The sequence below is a fragment of the Schistocerca gregaria genome, chromosome 6 (assembly GCF_023897955.1).
Source record: "Schistocerca gregaria isolate iqSchGreg1 chromosome 6, iqSchGreg1.2, whole genome shotgun sequence".
Classification (NCBI taxonomy): domain Eukaryota; kingdom Metazoa; phylum Arthropoda; class Insecta; order Orthoptera; family Acrididae; genus Schistocerca; species Schistocerca gregaria.
This window is the reverse complement of record NC_064925.1, coordinates 40,110,202-40,132,310: the sequence shown is the minus strand read 5'-3', so window position 1 is coordinate 40,132,310 and position 22,109 is coordinate 40,110,202. Positions and strand designations below refer to the sequence as shown.

The window sequence follows — 22,109 nt, the reverse complement described above, 5'->3', positions numbered from 1 at the left end:
ACATGGCAGAATTTTTTTTTATTGTGTCATGTATGATAGCAGCCAAATAAATATTCCAAGAAATGTTTTTGTGTACTGGCTTACAATTGCATGGTGTTCCTGTAGTATGTATGGCTGAAATTGGTACAATCACACCTTCAGAGATAAAAGACTTGTTCGCTTCTAACGGTTCAATAACTTGAAATAAGAGTGAAGTGTCACTTGGTAGGATTGGTTTCAGAGAGCTGGCATTTCTGGCCAAGACAATGCTCTTGCCTGTATTGTCTCTTCCACAGAACATTGTTGCATTTGCTTGTTGTTGGATCGAAGAGTCAATTCATAAAATCTGTGCATACCAAGTGGGCTGTGAATATGTATGAAGACAGCTTCCTCTCTAAGTATATAATTTAATAAGTTATTTTACAAATTTTTTTTAGTCTGTATGAACGACATACAGCAGAACAGTCCCCCTTGAGTTCCATACATTACTGCCGTCTAGTGTGCATGTGGTGATTCGCAACAGGTATGTCCCTTGCGAATCGTGTAATGTAATAGGTGTACTAGGACCAGCCTGCAGTCCCAGACATGTACGCTTGGTGCACTGCCGCATAGGTGTACACCTTAGATAATGTTGCCAGGTGACCATAGATAAATATTACTGCATTCGTACGGAAATAAAGACAAACAACTAAGTAGCTAAAATTTTATCAGCTTCAGCAACTTTCTTGTGAGACCCCATAAGCATGAGGCCAGCAGCAGTCGCTGATGCCTAACATTGCCCAATGCTACTCTGCAGTTCACACTCAGCTGGCTGGCAGAGGTTTTATTGAACCACTTTCACTCTATTTTTCGACCATCCCACACTTAAAGAGCTCATGGGAAAAACAAACACTTAAAACATGAGAAATCAGAGCACACACAAAAGATTTATTACAATGATAATTTATCCCTATGTAGGTGGGGGGGGGTCAACAAAATATTTTCACATTTGAAGGAAAAAGCTGGAGATTAAAATTTCATGAAGAGTTCTCGCTATAACAAAAAACACCTTTGTTTTAATGACTGCCATCCCAACTCGAGTATTATATCCGTGATGCTTTCTCCCCTACTTCACAATAATACAAAAGGAGTAGCCCTTCTTTTAACTTTTTTGATGTCCTCCACCCAACATATCTGTCAATGAACCCACATTCCACAGCAGTACTTTAGCAGAGGACAAACAAGCATAGTGTAGGCAGTCTCTTTCATAGATCTGTTGCATCTTATAAGATTTTGCCAATAAGATGAACTCTTTTGTTTGCCTTCACCACAACATTATCTATGTGATTGTTTCAATTTAAGTTGTTCTTAATTGTAATTACTAGGTATTTAGCTGAATTGATAGCCTTTAAATGTGTGTCATTTTCCATTTAACCAAAATTTAATGGTTTCCTTTTAGTACTCATGTGGATGAAGTTACACTTTTCATTATTTAGGGCTAATTTCTACTATTTGCACAGATATCCTGTCAACATCATTTTGCTATTGATTTTGATCTTCTGTTGACTTTACTAATGGTAAGTGGCAGCATCTGCAGACAATCTGAGATGGCTGCTCGGTTTGCCTCCTACATAATGTATGTAGATTAGAAACAACAAAGGGACTATAACATACCCTCGAGAAACATCAGATTCCATTTCTGTTTTACTTGATACCTTCTGTCAGTTACTATGAATTGTGACCTTTTTAATACAAAAAGATGAATCCAACAACAACAAAACAGTGTGCACACAAGAGCCTGCTCAAAGCAAAATGTGTCAGCTGCTTTGGATAAAGTCTATGGAATACTTCATAATGGCAAACAGCTTCTGATGATTGTGACATCACAGCTGTTCACATTTTCATTTTGAGCAGTTTCCAGTGGACTCATGTGCATGTGCAGTTGAGTAGCGTATGAGCAGTACCTTCTCCTGCTTGTGGCTGCAGCAGTAGCAAGAGGCAGTGAAGCCACCCATTTTTTTTTTTTTTTTTTTTTTTTTTTTTTTTTTTTTTTTTTTTTTTTTTTTTTTTTTTTTTTGCGCGCTCAAGCTGCCAGATTCGTGCATGCCTAGAGCAGTCTGGATTGTAGAGGGGAGTTTTGTGTTTATGTTTGGTCATTTTGTTGTTTCCTTTTTGTTTACAGTTCCATCATCAAATGGAAAGAAAATGGATTTCTGTGACTGAGAACTATCAAGTGAATTAGTATAAATTCACATAATTATGGAAGGCTAAAATATGTTACTGATTTCAGTTGTCTGATATTCTTTCCATGTTTTTGGCAGTCAAGCATTAATTGCCTTGCACAACAATGAAGTTATTTTTGTCAGTTTGCTAAATAAATGTGGCTTTTATTAACCTTTTCCACAAATGCAGTCAGTTTATAAGAAACAAAGAGTTTCATTCCACAGTATTGCGCAGGTTCACTCAATTTCAAGCGCACACTTTCATCTTCTGGCACATATGGCATTATGCCATAATAAAGAACCAGTGCAATGAGACAAAACAGTACTGCTACTCCAAGAAAATTTGCATCCTGAAAAACACATTGAAAAGCTTAATATCAGGTTGTGGCCTACTTCATTGTGAATCTGGATGTACGAACATGTCCTTTAAGCCGAATTATGCATTTTAGTATGGTTTACAAAATTCCTATGTTCTTGTAGTATCTTCTGATGTCCTTTTTTTTCATGACATGTAATATCTCTTAATGCTATATGTGTATGAACGTACGAGCTTCTTATGACATCGCAGCTGCCCACATTTAGTAACACCTGTTTTCTGACACCTGCTAAACGAACCCATGTCTAAGACATCGCAGAAATATATTGCAAATAGTTCTTTGAAAAGTGTTATTTTGAAAGGAAATTTCCTTTTGTGCAAGATGAATTATGTTATGTGTGAGAATGTACAATGAATTTCTTCAATCACAGACTCTCATTTAAAACTTAACACTTTGAGTACCAGCCTCTTAGAATAATTTCGAGCTCAGAAGACCAGAAATTGTCATTGTTTAAAATTTTATTGGCACACTTGTGTGATGTATATAAAGTGTAACAGACACTTAAAAAAACCAATATTATATATGAAACCTTAGCTTTTCTTGTGCTACACTATGTACATTAATTTAAACCATTAACTTTTCCCATTTGCGTGTTCACGCTACTTAAAAGTGATGTTGCTATTGGCTAACTACATCACATTCTATGCTGTGAATATCTGTTGTAACTGGCTGGTGAAATCAGTGAGATGAGCTATGATTGGCTTACAAAAGTGCATTGCAATCTCTGTTGCAGTACTTCGGAAACTAGCATGCTGTGTTTGGTGGAAATTGAATATATACATTCATAATAAGAAAATATGCTGCATATTGTAGTATGAAAATATGCAGTGTATCATAATATGAAAATATGCAGCATACATATTGCTGCATCTCAAAGATTTTTCCAAAACATGTCCCTCTCCTCCCCCTCCCCCATCCACCCCTTTCCCCATTGGTGAGTTTCATTTTAGAGAGTCTATGCTGGTGTATAAAAACTTGACCATTGAAAGGATTAGTATTTTTATGGGTCTGAAGGAATGTACATGTTGCTTATCATGGAAAAAGTATATTTTTACCTTGGAAGAAATGTATTTTCATGTGGGAAAAAGTGCGTTTTTAAATGGGAGATCCGGAAAAAATTTAGGATCCCCCCCCCTCGCCCCGTATATACCCTAAAAAAGCACCAATCATATCAGTTTTTAATTGTCCAGAGGCCAAAAACCACATAAAAAGCATAAATCAAAACCAAATCAGATTATTAATTTCCATGTGACTGGTGCAAAACATGTTCAATATGCTGTCCACCATTTCTGCAACAATGTGAAATCAAGAAACAGCATGTTCCACAACTCATCGAAACGTTTCCGGGGTCACATTAAGAATGTGTTGCACAATGTGTGTCTTCAGTGTAGCTAGGTTTACAGTTGGAACACTGAACATGACATCTTTGAGATAGCCCCACAGCCAGAAGCCACACAGATTAGGATCAGGTTTTTGGGATGGCCAGGCTGTAGGGAAATGGCGGCTGATAATTCTAGCTTTTCCAAAATGGCAGTTCAGCAGGTGGTTAACTGGATTTGCAATGTGCAGAGGTGTGCCATCTTGCACAAAAATGATCTCATCCACACATCCAAACTGCTGGAGAGCTGGAATGACATGGTTGCACAAAAGACACTCATAGTGCTTACCAGTGATGGTACAGGTAACAGTATCGGATTCACCTGTCTCTTTGAAAAAATATGGCTCTATAAAAAATAATGCCATAAACCTGCACAACACAGTGACCTTTTCAGGATGAAGTGGTATTGGTTGATTTGTGTGTGGATTTTCCATTGCCCATATTCAACAATTCTGTGTATTGACACATCCTGTCAGATGGAAGTGAGCTTCATCTGTCCACAAAATCTTCCACAGCCAATCATTGTCCACTTCCATTTGAGCAAGAAATTTTAAGGTAAAGGTCTCTCTTGCTGGCAGGAAGCAACTTGTGCTCATGGGTATGTCCATGCACTACACATTTGCAGACCTCCACTCATCTCCTCATGCATTGCTGTGGCCACTGCTTCCACTGGCGTCAAATCAGTTTGTTTCCTCCTTCTACCAGGTTGCACACCAAAAGAACACATCTTTTCGAATTTTCGAATCATTTTCTCCAGACCCACGACAGTCATCGGACCAAAGCTTGTTTTCAAATCCTTCAGGGCCCGGAACTACTGCAGAGTGACGTGTGCACAGTCATCATTCTTGTAATACAGCTTTACAAGCAGATCACAATCCTGCATTGAGAGAACCATCACAAACGTCACAGATGTGAAAGAAGGAAAAGCCATGTACCTGGCATCTTTATACCAACTTCAGTGGGTCATGCACATGACAGGTGTTCTCATTTACGTATTCTGGCACATACAGCACCATCTATTAATCAATTTTCACACTAGTTTTTTCTTCTGTCATTGGTTTTCCCCCTTCTCCGATAATATTCCATTGCAATTTGACATCATTCTGAACAGAGGTGTCTTTTCTACAGCGTTTTGAAAGTTTAACTTTAATTATAATCGTCCTGTAATTCAGGAGAAGGCCATCTCCCTGAAAGCTTATGTGTTTATTAGTCCTTTTACTGTGCCTGTCTATAGCTCAACATATCTGCTATATGGTGAATAGCAATCTATTCTTTTCATAATATTCTAAGGGAGAAAGTTATTTTTCATAATCTATATGGGACAAATTCTGTTTCAGCGAACTTCAAAAATGTTCTCAGAAGGAAGAGAGATGTTCTTAAATCACTAGATGATATGGAGATAGACCTGAATTATAAAACGTCATACATTACTGATTTAGAAGATGAACTAAGTGGTGTTGCAGGAAGCTTCCGAAAACTTGAGGTGGACTAGAATTACTGCTATATTGTGTAATATATTTTACATCAAAATTAAATCAGTTTTATATAAATGTGACTGTTGTATGGCATTTCTAAATGTCTTATCAATTTTACATGATAAGAGCAGGATATAGTAGTCATTTTTGGTGGTTTCTTTTCGATGTTGAATCTTGCAGTATTAGAAATATTTGTGAATCGTAGTGACCTTGGGAAATTGTTCTCCCAGTCTGATCTCTTCTGTGTTTTGATATGTTTTGTATATTTCTTAGAACATGGTTGAACTTTTATAGTCCTATGACATTTCACAGTTTAACATATTTATCAGTTCACTGACAAGTACTTTAACAATTGTGAGTTACTGTATCTGTAGATCATTAAATGAAATAGCTCCAATGTCATTTTGAGAAACAGTTTTTATTTGTTTTGAACTTGCTATTACTATACCAAAACATCAGAGAGGATGCAATTTCTTTGCTGAATGCTTTAAAAATAACAGATCATAATTATTTTACCAAGAAATAACAGCAGTTCCAATAACAGTAATAAGCACAAAGTCCAGAGAAAGGTATATAAAATAAAGATAGATTAATTCATTATTTACAACTCCTGCTTTGCTGTAGCATTACCCGATTTGAAATAAATAGATACATGCATTGTATAGCAGGTGCTTCATACTTGAATCTTATTCTAAGAAATACCTGATGTGGAATGAACACAGGTTATGTATTTATTTATGTGTTTAAAGACACTTGAGATTTCTGCTTAGTGTTGTTCTGTTTATATGATAAAGTAACTGAGTTGAGTTGTGTGAATTATGTCTGACTGTATGTAATTATAATTTATTCATCATTATCAGTAAATGAAATTTCTATTGTTTTATAGTGTATTTTGTTTGTTATAATGTTCATCGAAACTTTTGTATATACATTTCAATCTTCTCATGCATAGTTGACTGTGTAAAAGATGTGACTTATGTACAATTTATATAAATATAAAATACTTTTGATAAGTACTATTTGCCTGGTGGTAAAAAGTTACCAAGAATGTAGTAAAGTGAGTATCTTAAATGTGCTCTGTAGATATAACAACTGTGTTTAAGAAATTAATAGAATATATTTGTTAATGCCATCATAAATGATTGCATTTATTCAGGGAGGTGTTTGTTAATCTATACCTATAAGCATTGAACGTGAAAAGCAAAATAAATTCTGATATATTTGCAAGAAAATTGAGTTATATGTTTTCATTGTAAGTTATGGATTTTTCCTCTAGAGAATGTAATCACAGAATGATACATTTGTTTTGTTTATTACTATCTTTTCACTGAGCCTGTAAGGCTGACTAAAGGAAATTTCAGTTCATCTTAAGTTTCAGTACTAGATACAAAGAACTAAATTTCCAAGAATTTCAACTTATGTATTTTTATAACTAAATTTCCAACAATATCAGTTTACATTATGTATTTTTTTTTATTTCACTAGTCTTACATGTAGTTCCTCAGTTGGCCTCAGGAAGCAAAGTGTATCCCATACCACTTCTCCTGTGGAGGAAAAATCTGTGTCAGTACCTGAGATCGAACCTGGGTCCCCTAGGTGGCAGTTGGCTGTGCTGACAACTCAGCTACAGAGGCGGACTCTGCAGAGTATACTGTCAACAAATTATGATCAGCATTAATCAACTCAAACTGACAATTAATCTAATTAATTTTTGATTATTTTGTGTATTTATATACATAAAGATAAAAATAACTACATTGAAAAATCCTCCACTACTCAGCTACTACTTTCATCTAACACCTTTAGACAAAGCATTTATACAACTTTTCACACTCCTCTATCAGCTACTATCAAAGTCTACTTCCATTTTATGAGTATCTCGACAAGGCAGAAAAATTTGGTGCAATTCGGGACTGAATGACTGGGAGTTTGTGTCAGCTTTCCCTGAGTCAGTACTTTTTTAATGACAAAGTTGTGATGTAGTTATGATTACCACCTAGCCCCTCCACAAAAGCATTATTGATATAACTCAACAAATCAAGCCAAGATAAATTTAGTAATGTGTTTTTGTAATTATCTAAAGATAAGAACTTGTCCTATAAGAAAGCATTATATTTGTATGAAATTATACTGAGGAACAAAAACTAAATAAATTTCCAGGAGTGCTGCAAACTGTTTCGTTCTTTTGGCTAATATTTCTGCCACCAAACAATGCTAGCAATGTAAAATAAAAGTATTAGATACAGATTCAATTGCTCTTCAAATATGAGACCCCCCCTCCTCTTTATCCTATATCCAAACAGCTACTCTCTGAGAAATTCAGCATCTTTCGCAGGATTCACCTTCCTTCCTCAACTCTGTAGTGATACCAACATCACAGTTGTAGAAGCAATTCATGACCCAAAAGCCAATACTGATCTTATGACTCTTCCTACAGATAAGGGTCCAACAATTTTGCTCATGAGTTGCGGTAACTTCATGGCTGTGAATACTCTCCAGCTTCTGGAACATCTACTTTCAAACTTTTCTGTTGTTATACCATCCCAGGGCTCCTTCAAAATACCTTTTAAAAACCTGGTACATCGTACAACCTGTCACTTGGATCCAAAGATCCACAAACCCTACTCATGTGGAAACTTCAAGGCTAGCCTTCCTGTCATGACTTGCAAATAGAGATCTTGTTGTCTTGGTTGACTGGCATCTCCAACCAATTGTTGCAACCTCACAGCCCACATTCAGGACACTAATCACTTCCTCCATCATGGGGGTGAAACTCTTATAGGCGCTTTCAGTACCATGACATTGGTTAAGACCACTTGCGGTGCAATAAATTTGTTAATCTGTCATCTTGGCTTCTTACTGGGTGAATTAAAGTCATGCATGTATCTTTTGTTTCATGGTAAACAAAAAATTGTTTCAAGAAACAAAAACAAAGATAAAATCATTTACCCTACAGAATATTGCAGATGCATTAAAAAATAAAGCACAAGCAAAATATTCAAAATGCAATTCATAGTGTGCAATTCAGTAGGAAGTCATAATCAGTAACAATGTGATTAAACTAGCTTCTGTGTCATGTAATGTCAGATTATTTTTATGTTTTGAAATGTGCTAAGATGCAATTATACTGAGGTGACAAAAGTCATGGGATTACCTCCTAATATCATATCAGACCTCCTTTTAGCTGACATAGTAAAGCAGATCAAAGTGGCATGGACTCTACAAGTTTTTGGAATCCCCCTGCTTAAATATTACGCCATGCAGTCTCTACAGCCATCCTTAATAGTGAAAATATTGCCTGTGCTGCTTTTTGTACATGAACTGATATCTCCATTATGTTCCAAAAATGTTTGATGGGATTCATGTCAGGTGATCTGGGTGACCAAATCAAACAAATGGCTGCAAATGGCCTCTCAAGTAGCCAGACATAACCGTTTCCCATCAATAATCAGTTCAAACAATCCTGGTGGAAGAACATCTGCAACTGAGCATTATAGCAGAAGTTGCAAATATCGCTTCAGTTGTAAATTTCTTTATTTTCAGATGACCGGTTTCAGACTCTTATAAGCCCATCCTCAGGTGTCATACTGGAAATAGCAAAACACGGGAGATAATTTACACACACCGCCACACACATAATTTCCCCTAAAAATGTTAAAACTTAAAAAAAAAACATTTTGAAAGGTGCTGTGAAACCTATGTCAATGCACAAGTGGTACCAGACAGTACTACGGACAACTGCCTGAGCAGGAAAATATACAAATGATATCACGACACTTACACTGTGCTCTGCTAGTCGCGTGCCGCGTGTACCAGGTGTGGGGTGCTGCCTATGAGCGCAGAACAGGGAGTAGCGGATGCTAACGAGGTGGTAAACTGGTAAATCAGAGTGGTAAAAGTGCTGCCATCTATTGACGGCACTAGCCCAGCTATTCACATTTTGAATTTAGTGGTTTATATTTAAAATGAAGAAAAAACAAAAAATTACATAAAAAAATACACGATATAAGGTAAAAGTGTTTTATGGGTAGTAAAGAAGCATATTGAACAGGTTGGTATAGAACTGTGGTCAAACTGAATGGAAGGCGTGATATAAAATTATTATATAAACCGTAAAGCGCAATGAAACTTTCCTTTTACATGAGTGGCAAACAAGTTTTAAATTTAGTGGGGATATATAAGTGGCAATGTGGAACAACGTGCCACAGTCATCAGTTAAAAGAACATGCACATGTGCCACTCCTATGTACAAGCTCTCGTTACTGATCAACAAGGAATGTAGTGAAACCTTACAGCCTATACTGTCAGAAAGTAATATGCCAATTAACAGCTAGCAGCAAAAGCATTAAAAGGATGCACTAAAGTGGGGTCAGTTTAAAACTATTAACCAACAGTCAACAACTGATCAAAGCTTACATTAGATAAGATCTGAGACACACTTTACATTATAAAAGACAAATAAATTTTTATTTAGTGAGGGCACAGATAATGCCCAATACTAGAATGCACCATAGTCATAGAATAAAATGAAAACATGCAACTTTTACTAAGAGATGGGCAATTTTACAGCTATGTAAGATGAAATGGGCGGTCCTCTTCGACCTCACTATAGAAAACAAGCATATGCCATACATTTGTTAAGTCTATTGAAGAGCACAAAAAACACTGACCCAATAAAAAGTAGTGTACATGTGTGGTGTACAGTAATCAGGGACCAGAAGAAAGAGAAGGAAATGAAGCTCGACGGTGCTTCTGAAAAGAAAAGTTATTCAGCAGGACTGTGCGCTTAAGCACATTTTTCTCGTTCAAAATGCCAGACAGATCAGGGCAAATGCTGCAGATGATTTCTATTTCATCCAAAATGTTTAAAACCAAGCCCTTACATTGTATATGTAGAATCATACAGTTTATATTTGAAATGGAATTGTTATGATCCTTCTGGTGGTTAGTGAGAGTGGATTTGGAATTGCTAAGATCCTCATGCTTTCTGAATTGTATGTTAAAGGAACAGCCAGTTTACCCAATGTATGCAGAAGGGCACTCATTACACTGGATGCGATAGATGCCCGATTATGCGTAGCGATTGCCTTCTCTGGTTTCGTGGTGCTTCAATGGGTGCCTGACCTTATGGGGGGTGTAGAGGGAGGGTATAACCCCCTCTTACCTAAGCTATTTGCCAATCTTGTCAGATATAACACCCACATATGGGACCCAGCAACAATTTTTTTTTTAGAATCATCACTGTTAGTAGATGACAGGGTAATCCCAAACGGATCATTGGAAGCACCTTTCGATTGCATTTGCTGATGAAGAACATCAACAACATTTGGCTGGTAGCTATTACCATTTGCTATGACTTTAATGGTATCCAACTCTTGCTGGTAATTTTCTTTTGAGAAAGGGACTCTGGCAATGCGGTAAAGCATAGCATGAAGAGCTGCCATTTTTTGCTGCTTTGGGTGAACTGAAGAGCAGTGAATAATAGAACTAGTCATAGTTAGTTTTCTAAATATGTTTAAATGATCATTTACCTTATATTGTGTATTTTTTATGTAATTTTTTTGTTTTTTCTTAATTTTAAATGTGAACCACTAAACTCTAATTGTGAATGGCCATGTTAGTGGCCCGTGTTCTTCTCTCCATCAATAGATGGTAGCACTTTTGTCACTCTGGTTTACCAATTTGCCTCCTTGTTCGCATCCCTTACTAGCTCTTCTGCGCTCATAGCAGCACACCGCGCCTGGTACACGCAGCGATTGGGGACCACAGCACAGTGAAAGTCTTGCGATATCATTTGTATATTTACCTACCCAGACAGTCATCCATAGTACTGTCTGCTACCACTTGCACAATGACACGGGTCACACAGCATCTAGCATGACCAGCAGTTTCAAAATGTTTTTTAAAAGTTTTAAAATTTTTAGGGGAATTTTTGTTTTGTTTTTTATGTGTGTTGCGGTGTGTGAAAATTATCTCCCATGTTTTGCTATTTCCAGTAGGACACCTGAGGATGGACTTACAACAGTCTGAAACCGTTCATGTGAAAATAAAGAAATTTACAACTGAAGCAGTATTTTCAACCACTGCAATAATCAGTTGAGTACAAGGAATTGTCAAGCAGATTTATGATTTAAGTTTGTGTGTTTAATGTACATTAAATTCTTAATATCACTGACATAACAACAACGTTCGCTCAGTTTACTGATCATGATAATATTAAAATGAAGTTAATTAAGTTTCAACATTTCTATCAGAAGCAATTAACATAGAAATGTATACTGTTTTAACTAGGAAAATGGAAGTGTACACAGCAACAATGTAGGAAAAGATTGACTGCTACTTACTGTAAAGAAGACACATTAAGTTGCAGACAGGCACAATCAAAAGACACTTGCATAAAGTTTTTGTCCACAGTCTTCATCAGCAAAAGAGAAACACACACCTTTCACACACCCAAGCACACAAGGGAGCACACCTTACGCACACATGACTGTCAACTCCAGCAGCTCGAGCCAAAATGCAACTACCACACAGGATGGAATCAGCAATCTATAGGGAGCGAAAAAATGAAATTTTATGGTGAGGGGGGGTTGGGGGGGGGGGGGGGGGTGAGAGAGAGGAATACAGTCTGGCAGAGTGTGCAGGGACTAGAATGCCAGAAAAAGATCTCTCCCTTGCAGCCTGGCCACCAGGTATGGTACATATCTGCAGTCCCTTGCTCAGTATGTTGAGTGACTTACCAAGGACTTCCTTCACTGCCACATAGAACAAGCCACAAAAGAGTGCCTCATTTGTCACCCAATACCACACCAAACAGGGACAACTGAACAACAGTCTTTCCAGGGCTATGATTACCTATCATCATGCCCTGAAAGGAGGGACATCCTACCTGAGATCCTTCCCATCCCTCCAAAAGTGGTGTTCCATTGCCCATCCAATCTCCTCACAACATTCTAGTTCACCCCTATGCCACTCCAGATTCCAAACCCTTGCCCTGTGGAAGACACACGAGCAAGACCTGTCTCGTCCACCCACCCAGATTTCCTATTCCAGTACTGTCACAGTTTATCCTATCCTATTAGGGTGAAAACACCCATGTCATTTACCAGGTCACATGCAATCTTTGCACAACTTTTTATACTGGCATGACTACCAACCAGCTTTCCACTCTCAAACTGTGGCAAGAGCAAAGTAGACCACCCTGTGGTGTAACATGCAGCTGAACATAACATGCTCGATTTCAATGGCTTCTTCACTACCCGAGCCATCTCGATCCTCTCCTCCACCACCAACTGTTCTAAACTGTGCACACATTACTCGGAACTCAACCTGTGGTAACATACTGTCCACACACCATCCACCCAACAGTTTCCATCCCCTGTCCTATCACCTCCCGGCATTCTCATCTCCCACCCCCTTTGTTTGCCACCCTCTGCCAACACATTAACCTATCTTTCCCTGCTCCTCTTCTTTTTCACTGTCATATTATAGGGCAGCAGAGGGAGATCATACAGATACCACAGCACAGATCAGAGGGTGTGTGAGCCCAGACATGTCAACATGAACTGTTACAAAACAGATATTAGCACTGGGACTTGGGGAACACATACCTCTAATCCGTCTTCCACTCACGCCACAACATCAATGTGCACAGCTCAACTGGCGTCATGACAGAATCACTTGGAAGAGAGAATGGTGTGCCATGATCTTCAGCAATGTAAGCAGGTGTGCCTTCGTGCAAGTAATGGTCATTTGGGCATATAGATTTGGTGAGCTCTACATCACAGAGTGTATTTGTCGAAGACATACTGACCCCATTCTATGTCTTATGATCTTGGGTACAAAAGCTACAACTCTCGTACCCCTTCGGTTTTTCTGGATGGGACACCAACAAGCAGTCTGTGTGTGTGCAATGTCATCAAACCTGTTCTTTTGCTGTTCTTGCAACATGAAGGCGATTTGTTGTTCAAACAGAACAATGCTTGCCTGCATACTGCTTATGAAACTCAATGTGCTCTACAAGATATGCAGCAACTTTCCCAATCAGCACAATCTCCAAACATGTGCGACTCATCAATCGACAACTCTTACAGAACTATGCGAATAGGTCGAAAAGGTGTGGCACAATGTGTCTTGAGACAGTATTCACCATCTGTACGATCGACTGGATGCCAGAGTCAGTGCCTGCATCACCATCTGTGAAGGTTACATCACATACTAATATGAATGTAGATTGTGCTATGTAATCATTTTATGTACTCCATGTGCGCTGTTGAATTGAAAACCTCTAAAAGGGTGTACATTTTTTTTCTTCTTTGGTATCTGTTTATTACCAGGTGTTTATTCTCTGCACAACAGCTAAATTGTTTTGTGACAATGATTAACTGCTGCAATTATTCCTTATTGTCCCCTTTTAATAAAATTGCAGTGTCATCTGCATATATATTTGTGTTATGAGCATCCACCTTTAAGCTACATCATTTATCTACAGAAGGAACAGAAAATGTCCGATTACTGATCCTTGAGGTACACCATATTTAGTTAGTTTGTAATTTGACAAGTGCTCAGAAATAGTTTTTAGTTTGACATTTGTACGCTTTACACACACTCAGTTGCTCAGAAGGATCCAACTGTTAGTCAGACCTCGCATACCATATTTTTTCAAACTTTGACAGCAGAATCTTGGGATCCACAATGTCAAAAGCTTTCCATAGATCAGTAAACACTCCAGCTGGTTCCTGTTTTTTGTCCTCCAGGTTTATTGTGGAGCTATTTGACCTTGTAAACGGCAGTTGTTGTTGGCCTCTTATTTCTGAACCCAAGTTGTTCATTACATGTGATACTGTTTCTGTTTATAAATTTTATGAGTTTCATACATAATTTTTCTAATGTTTTTGAAATATGAGAGGAAATTGTAATCAGACTGTAGTTATTGACTTTATTTACCTTACATTTTTTTTATACTGGAATATTTTTAGATGTTTTCAAAACATCAGGTAAAGTGCCTGCTTGCAGTGGACAGTCACATAAGTATGTAAAGTACTTCAATTAGATTAAGTGCATCTTTTTGAAGATGGTTGGAGAGACACTATCAATGCCTGCAGACTTTGAATTTTTTAGACCTTTTATTACTTCATCTTGTGAGAGAGAGTGGATGTACATTGACATGCACTTATATTCACTGGCTTGGGTAGTCTTATTTAAATTTGATTTTATCGTATTATCAGCAATATCTGTAAAAAAAAAGTTTTTAAATGTAATAGCTACTTGTAAGCAATTTGTCACTTTTTTATTTTCTTGTGTTAGTATTATTTTCTTAGATGATGATCTGTTTTCACCAGATTCTTTTTTATAGCAGTCTTTGCTTTATTCGCTGGATTACAAATGTATTCATCATTAGGCATTATTTTGTGCTCCTCTTATTACTTTGCTAAGTATTTTGGAATATTTTTTACAGTTTATATGTAATTCAGGTAAGGAATTCTTCAAGTTATAGATTTTATGAAGTACTCTCTTCTTCTGGAATGAAACACTTATCCCCATAGGGATCCAAGTGTTTGTTCTAGAATTCTCCTTTGTGGTTACAGTTTTCTGTGCAAATGCAATCTGAAGACAATACAAATTTATTTATTTTTGTATGTTGAAATAATTCAGGGTTAAGCCACTTCTCAGATACGCATAATACTGAGATATCCTTCAGTTCATCATTTGATAGTACATTAGTTTTGTTGATCTTATTATCCACCCCTGTGGAGGTTTGCCTGGCCCTCTATCAGGTGGCAAATATGGGGGGCTCACCCGACGTGTGCAGAGGGTTTGAGAAAAATAAAATACCCGTCATGGATCAAAGACAAGAATTTTGTCGGGGTTATGGTGAAGTATGTAATGGTAACTTCGACAGAGAAGACTACCTTTGGTACAGAACAGTTGTCAGAGGAGGCACACTCTCCTTTCTGATAAGTAATGAAGAGAGGAACCACTGCCTTCTAGTGAAGAGGGTACTTCAAAGGCTAAGGGAGTAAACCCAGAAAGAAAATCCTTTAGGTTTAGCAGTGCAGCAGAAGAGTAAAATATGTTACTGCTTTCAATGAAAGAAGGAGCCTGAGATTCAAAATATCTAATGACAGCACTTCTTGCACCCATGGAATGAATTACAGCTCTTCGCAGCCTCATGAAAATCCAAGTAACGCAAGAAAACCCAGTAATAAAGGATGAAAAGCTAGAACTCAACAAAAAGATAAAAACAAGGTGAGAATGGGAACATTAAACGCAATAACCTTGAACAGAAGAGAGTGAAAAGGTTGTAGACCTAATGGAAAAGGGAAAGATTCATATCCTTGACAACTCAAAACTGCTGAGAGATGGGTACAGATTATACTGGTATGGTCACAATAAAGTGGCAAAGAATGGAGTTGGCTTTATGTTTCAAAAAACATTGTCCCCATTACAGATGAAAGCTTTATAAGTAAAAGGATAATGAAAGCTATAGTGAATATGAGAAAGAATGGTTTTTATATACTCAAAGTTTACATGCCTCAGCAAGGGTGCAGCGAGGATGAAAAACTGAAATTCCTTGAAGAACTGGAAGACCAAATAAGAGAAGATAAACATTATGATAATTCGGGACTTCAATGCTTCAATCGGTATTGACAAAAATGGATGCAAGAAAGTGATGGGACCCTTTGAACATGGAAAAAGAAATGTTAAGGACAAACAAATTCTAAATCTGTGCATAAGGAAAAGCTTTTAGTAAAGACCACATTTTTAAAAAATATGAGACAGCCATAAGATTACTAGATATGGCTGGGATGTAAGATCTAAGACAATTATTGACTATGTCTTAACAGACAAATTCATTGGAGAAAAGGTGAGACACCAAAGTTGTACCAAGTAAGTATTTGGATAGTGATAACTGGTTACTAGTAGCTGATCTAAATTATAAAATTAAATGACAATTGTCATTACTCCATCCCTGATTTTCCATTATAAGTGTAAAAGAGTGACTGCTGTACTAAGAATGCCTAAAATTATGGAATGGAAATGGCAAGAAGAAGAAAATAAGAAAAGTTTCCAAAAGTTAGTAGCGTACAGATTGCCCAGAACAGAGACTGGTAATGTGGATGAGGAATGGAACCTGTTTAGAACATCAATAGTCAGTGCTGCCATGCAAATATGTAGTAAAACAAATGACAAAGTAAAAATGATAGAAATCAGTTTATGGAACAATAGAGTAAAAGATACAATTAAAGAACACAATACACCAAAGAAAAATATGAAGACTGAAGAAAGAGAGCAGAACCAGGGCCTGGTGCTGAAAGGTGAACACAAGGTGATAACACTGGAGCAGTAATTCCAATAATAACAACATCAAGTAAAAAGAGTAATGAAATAGAAAAGGAGGAGAGATGGGAAATACTCACCCAGAAGTTAGATGAAGATAACTAGGGGAACCAAGAACTGTTATATGGGTTATTGAAAAGGAAGAGATCTGACAGAGAAGATATAAAAGTGATTGAAACAGATGATGGGAATATTCTCAGGGGCGTGGAAGACATAAGGGAAGTGAAGAAGAATTATTTTTAAATCTTACTGAATGGGGAAAATGAACAAGAAAGTGACACTGAAAACAAATGTCATATGGCTAGGGCCTCTTGTTGGGTAGGTTGCAAGTCTTTTTACTTTGGCGACTTGCACGTCGATGGGGATGAGATGATGATCATGAAGAAAACATAACACCCAGTTCCTGAGAGGAGAAAATCTTTGACCCAGCCAGGAATCAAACCCAGCCCCCTTAGCATGGCACGCCATCACACTGACCACTCAGCTATCAAGGTGGCCAAAGTGACATGGAAGTCATTGAAGTAGAGGATGAACAGCATCCATTTTCTCAGAGAGACACTAAAATTGACAGGAAACAGATAAAAAGTGGGAAGGCAGCAAGAGTGGATGAGATTCGCTAGACAAACAATCAAACAGCTCATATTAATGAGTTTCATTATAAAAGACGATTACAACTACTTAACTTTCATATGTGTCACAAGAAAGGGTGACACAAAATAATCAGTCTTCTACAGAATAGACAACCACAAGCTGTGCTACAAGAGTTTACTAATGAAGTGGTTAATATTGGAGTTGCTTTTGAAGTGGTCCACCAGCAGTTGGGCACGGTGTTTATGTCCTCTTCAAGTAGGAACTGTTGCTGTCACATTGTCATCCTGGAGGGAAGTTGGTCAGCATGCAATTTACTGACTTCTTCTCACAGCCTCCTCTCCTGTGTCATTCCCAAATTGTGTGCTGGCACTGACTTTTACACTACAAAAGGCAGCTGGAACCGAAGGAATATGGTGGTTACACTGGACGCTGGCAGTGAAACGGAAAGAGAAAAAAGTGCTGAATGACTGGAAAAAGGGAATTATAATACCAAACAATGGAAAATACAGGCAGGACTGTAACAATATCATAAAAATGATAGTTTCTACTCATCATATAGTGGAGACCTACATCTACATCTACATTTATACTCTGCAAGCCGCCCAACGGTGTGTGGCAGAGTGCACTTTACGTGTCACTGTCATTACCTCCCTTTCCTGTTGCAGACGCGTATAGTTCATGGGAAGAACAACTGCTGGAAAGCCTCCATGCATGCTTGAATCTCTCTAATTTTACATTTGTGAACTCCACGGGAGGTATAAGTAGGGGGAAGCAATATATTTGATACCTCATCCAGAAACGCACCCTCTCAAAACCTGAACAGCAAGCTACACTGCGATGCAGAGCATCTCTCTTGCAGAGTCTACCACTTGAGTTCGCTAAACATCTCCGTAACGCTATCACGCTTACCAAATAACCCTGTGACGAAATGCGCTGCTCTTCTTTCCATCTTCTCTATCTCCTCTGTCATCCCGACCTGGTACAGATCCGACACTGATGAGCAATATTAAAGTATAGGTCGAACGAGTGTTTTGTAAGCCACCTCCTACATTTTCTAAGGACTCTCCCAATGAATCTCAATGTGGCACCCGCCTTACCAACAATTAATTTTATATGATCATTCCACTTCAAATTGTTCCACACGCATACTCCCAGATATTTTACAAGTAACTGCTTCCAGTGTTTGTTCTGTTATCATATAATCATACAATAAAGGATCCTTCTTTCTATGTATTCGCAAAACATTACATTTGTCTATGTTAAGGGTCAGTTGCCACTCCCTGGACTAAGTGCCTATCTGCTGCAGATCTTCCTGCATTCTGCTAGAATTTTCTAATGCTGCAACTTCTCTGTATACTATAGCATCATCCACGAAAAGTTGCATGGAACTTCCAACACTATCTACTAGGTCATTTATATATATTATGAAAAGCAACACTCCCATAACACTCCCCTGTGGCACGCCAGAGGTTACTTTCACGTCTGTAGACATCTCTCCATTGAGAACAACATGCTGTGTTCTGTTTGCTAAAAACTCTTGAATCCAGCCACACAGCTTGTCTGATATTCCGTAGGCTCTTATTTTGTTTATCAGGCGACAGTGCGGAACTGTATTGAACTCCTAAGTCAAGGAAAATGGCATCTACCTGGGAGCCTGTATCTAATATTTTCTGGGTCTCATGAACAAATAAAGCGAGTTGGGTCTCACACTATCACTGGGTCTGGAATCCATGTTGATTCCTACAGAGTATATTCTGGGTTTCCAGAAATGACATGATATATGAGCAAAAAACATGTTCTACAATTCTACAACAGATCGATGTCAGAGATATAAGCCTATAGTTTTGCGCATCTTCTCGACGACCCTTCTTGAAATCTGGAACTACCTGTACTCTTTTCCAATCATTTGGAACCTTCCATTTCTCTAGAGGCTTGTGGTACACGGCTGCTAGAAGTGGGGCAAGTTCTTTCCCGTACTCTGTGTAAAATCGAATTGGTATCCTGTCAGGTCAAGTGGACTTTCCTCTGTTGAGTGATTTCAGTTGCTTTGCTATTCCTTGGACACTTATTTTGATGTCACCCATTTCTTCATTCGTGCAAGGATTTAGAGAAGGAACTGCAGTGCAGTCTTCCTCTGTGAAACAGCTTTGGAAAAAGGTGTTTAGTATTTCAGCTTTATGCCTGTCATCCTCTGTTTCAATGCCATCATCCCCCCAGAGTGTCTGGATATGCTGTTTCGAAGCACTAACTGATTTAACGTAAGACCAGAACTTCGTAGGATTTTCTGTCAAGCCGGTACATATAATTTTACTTTCAAACTCACTGAAAGCTTTACACATAGCTCTTCTTATGCTAACTTTGACATCGTTTAGCTTCAGTTTGTCTGAGAAGTTTTGGCTGCGTTTAAACTTGCAGTGAAGCTCTCTTTGCTTTCACAGCAGTTTCCTAACTGTGTTGTTGAACCATGGTAGATTTTTCCTGTCCCTCACAGTTTTACTTGGCACGTACCTGTCTAAAACGCATTTTACTATTTCCTTGAACTTTTTCCATAAACACTCAACATTGTCAGTGTCGGAACAGAAATGTTTGTTTTGATCTGTTAGGTAGTCTGAAATCTGCCTCCTATTACTCTTGCTAAACAGATAAACCTTCCTCCCTTTTTTTATATTCCTATTTACTTCCATATTCAGGGATGCTGCAATCTCTGATTCCCTGTTCTGCACTTACAGAGTCGAAAATTTTGGTTCTGTTTGTTATCAGTAGGTCCAAGATGTTACCTACACGAGTCGGTTTTCTGTTTAATTGGTTGAGGTAATTTTCAGATAGTGAACTCAGTATAATGTCACTCGATGCTCAGTCCCTACCACACATCCTAAACATCTGAGTGTCCCAGTCTAGATCTGGTAAATTGAAATCTCCACCTAAGACTATAACATGCTGAGGAAATTTATGTGAAATGTACTCCAGATTTTCTCTCAGTTGTTCTGCCACTAATGCTGAGTCGGTAGGTCGGTAAAAGGAGCCAATTATTAACCTAGCTTGGTTGTTGAGTGTAATCTCCACCCATAATAATTTACAGGAACCATGCACTTCCACTTCACTACAGGCTAAACTACTACTAACAGCGACAAACACACCACCACTGGTTGCATGCACTCTATCCTTTCTAAACACCGTCTGTGCCTTTGTAAAAATTTCGGCAGAATTTATCTCAGCCTTCAGCCACCTTTCCATGCCTATAATGATTTTAGCTTTGGTGCTTTTTATCAGCACTTGAAGTTCGGTACTTTACCAATGCAGCTTTGACAGTTTACAATTACAATTTCGATTGCTGCTTGGTCCCCCCATGTCCTGACTTTGCCCTGTAGCCTTTGAGGCTGTTGCCCTTTCTGTACTTTCCAGAGGCCATCTAACCTAAAAAAAACCGCCCAGTCCACACCACACAACCCCTGCTACCCCTGTAGCTGCCTGCTGTGTGTAGTGGACACCTGACCTATCCAATGAAACCAAAAACCCCACCACCCTATGGCACAAGTTGAGGAATCTGCAGCGCACATGGTTGCAGAACCGTCTGACCCTCTGATTCAGACCCTCCACTCGGCTCTGTACCAAAGGTCCACAGTCGGTCCTGCCGACAATGCTGCAGAGTCACAGATGGGCACAACAAAAAGATTGTCACCAAATAAACTCTCAGCCAGCAAGGCCTTTGTTGAAAGCTGATGTTGGTGGGAAGGATCCAAATGGCACAAGCTGTAAAGCAGTCATTGAAATAAAGAATGACGTGTTGGGTGGTGTGCTCAGCAACAGAGTGGTCTACTTGTCTCTTGGTCACAGTTTGTCGAAGGCCATTCATGTGAACAGACAGATTGTTGGTTGTCATGACCACGTAGAATGTGGAACAGAGGTCACAGCTTAGCTTGTAGGTCATGTGACTGGTTTCACAGGTAGCCATGCCTTTTATGGGATAGGTGATGTTTGTGACCAGACTGGAATAGGTGGAGGTGAGAGGGTGTGTGGGACAGGGCTTGCATCTAGGTCTATTACAGGAATGTAAGCCAGGAGTGAAGGGGTTTGGCGGAGCAGGGGTCATGTACAGATGTACGTCACTGTGGGAGGGGTGGGAAAAATTGTGGGTTGGACACCGACATGCTGTATCATCATACTAGGAGGAGAGGAGGGTGAATGTGTGAAAAGTTTGAATTAACTCGGTAGTGTCATATTAAGTGATAGAAGTTCCAAATTCGAAGTTTTAAACCGAGTAGCAAAAGGATCCGGCTACTTCCACAAAGCACAAAACCTAATCTGGGACAAAGGAGTCCCTTTAAGATCCAAACAGATCATGTATAAAACTTTTCTCCTGCCATCCATGACATATAGTCTGGTGACCTGTATCATAAGTAAGAGAGAAGAGAGTCAGATACAAGCATGTGAAATGCAGCTCCATAGGTCACGTCTACAAGAAACCATGAGGGGCAGAGTCAGAAATGGGTATGTAAGGAGAGACCTACAGGTGACCTCAAACCTGGAGGAAAGAATCAACATTGCTAAGATTTAACTGGTTAGGTCATGTGAAGCAAATGCACCCAATTCGAACTCCATGTCAGTATTTGGTGAGGGAGTTACCAGGGGAAAGACTGACTGGGTGCCCCAGGAAGAGATGGCCAGACCAGTTTAATGAAGATCTGAAGAGCAGAGGAATAACATGAGATGCAGTGGACAGAGAAAAGCTATAACAATACAGAAATCAATTGAGGCATATCATTCACAA

The 22,109-nt window shown here is 38.5% G+C and overlaps 1 protein-coding gene across 1 annotated transcript in view; it reads left to right on the top strand.

Moving 5' to 3' along the window:
* The window catches only part of LOC126278104 (clavesin-2), a 71,100-nt gene extending 64,458 nt beyond the window's left edge, over positions 1-6,642 (top strand). Inside the window, exon 7 of the mRNA XM_049977981.1 lies at positions 5,273-6,642. Within this exon, the coding sequence (XP_049833938.1) occupies positions 5,273-5,427 (155 nt within the window). The 3' untranslated portion in view covers positions 5,428-6,642. The remainder of the gene's footprint in view (positions 1-5,272) is intronic.
* The last annotated feature ends 15,467 nt before the right edge of the window (positions 6,643-22,109 follow it).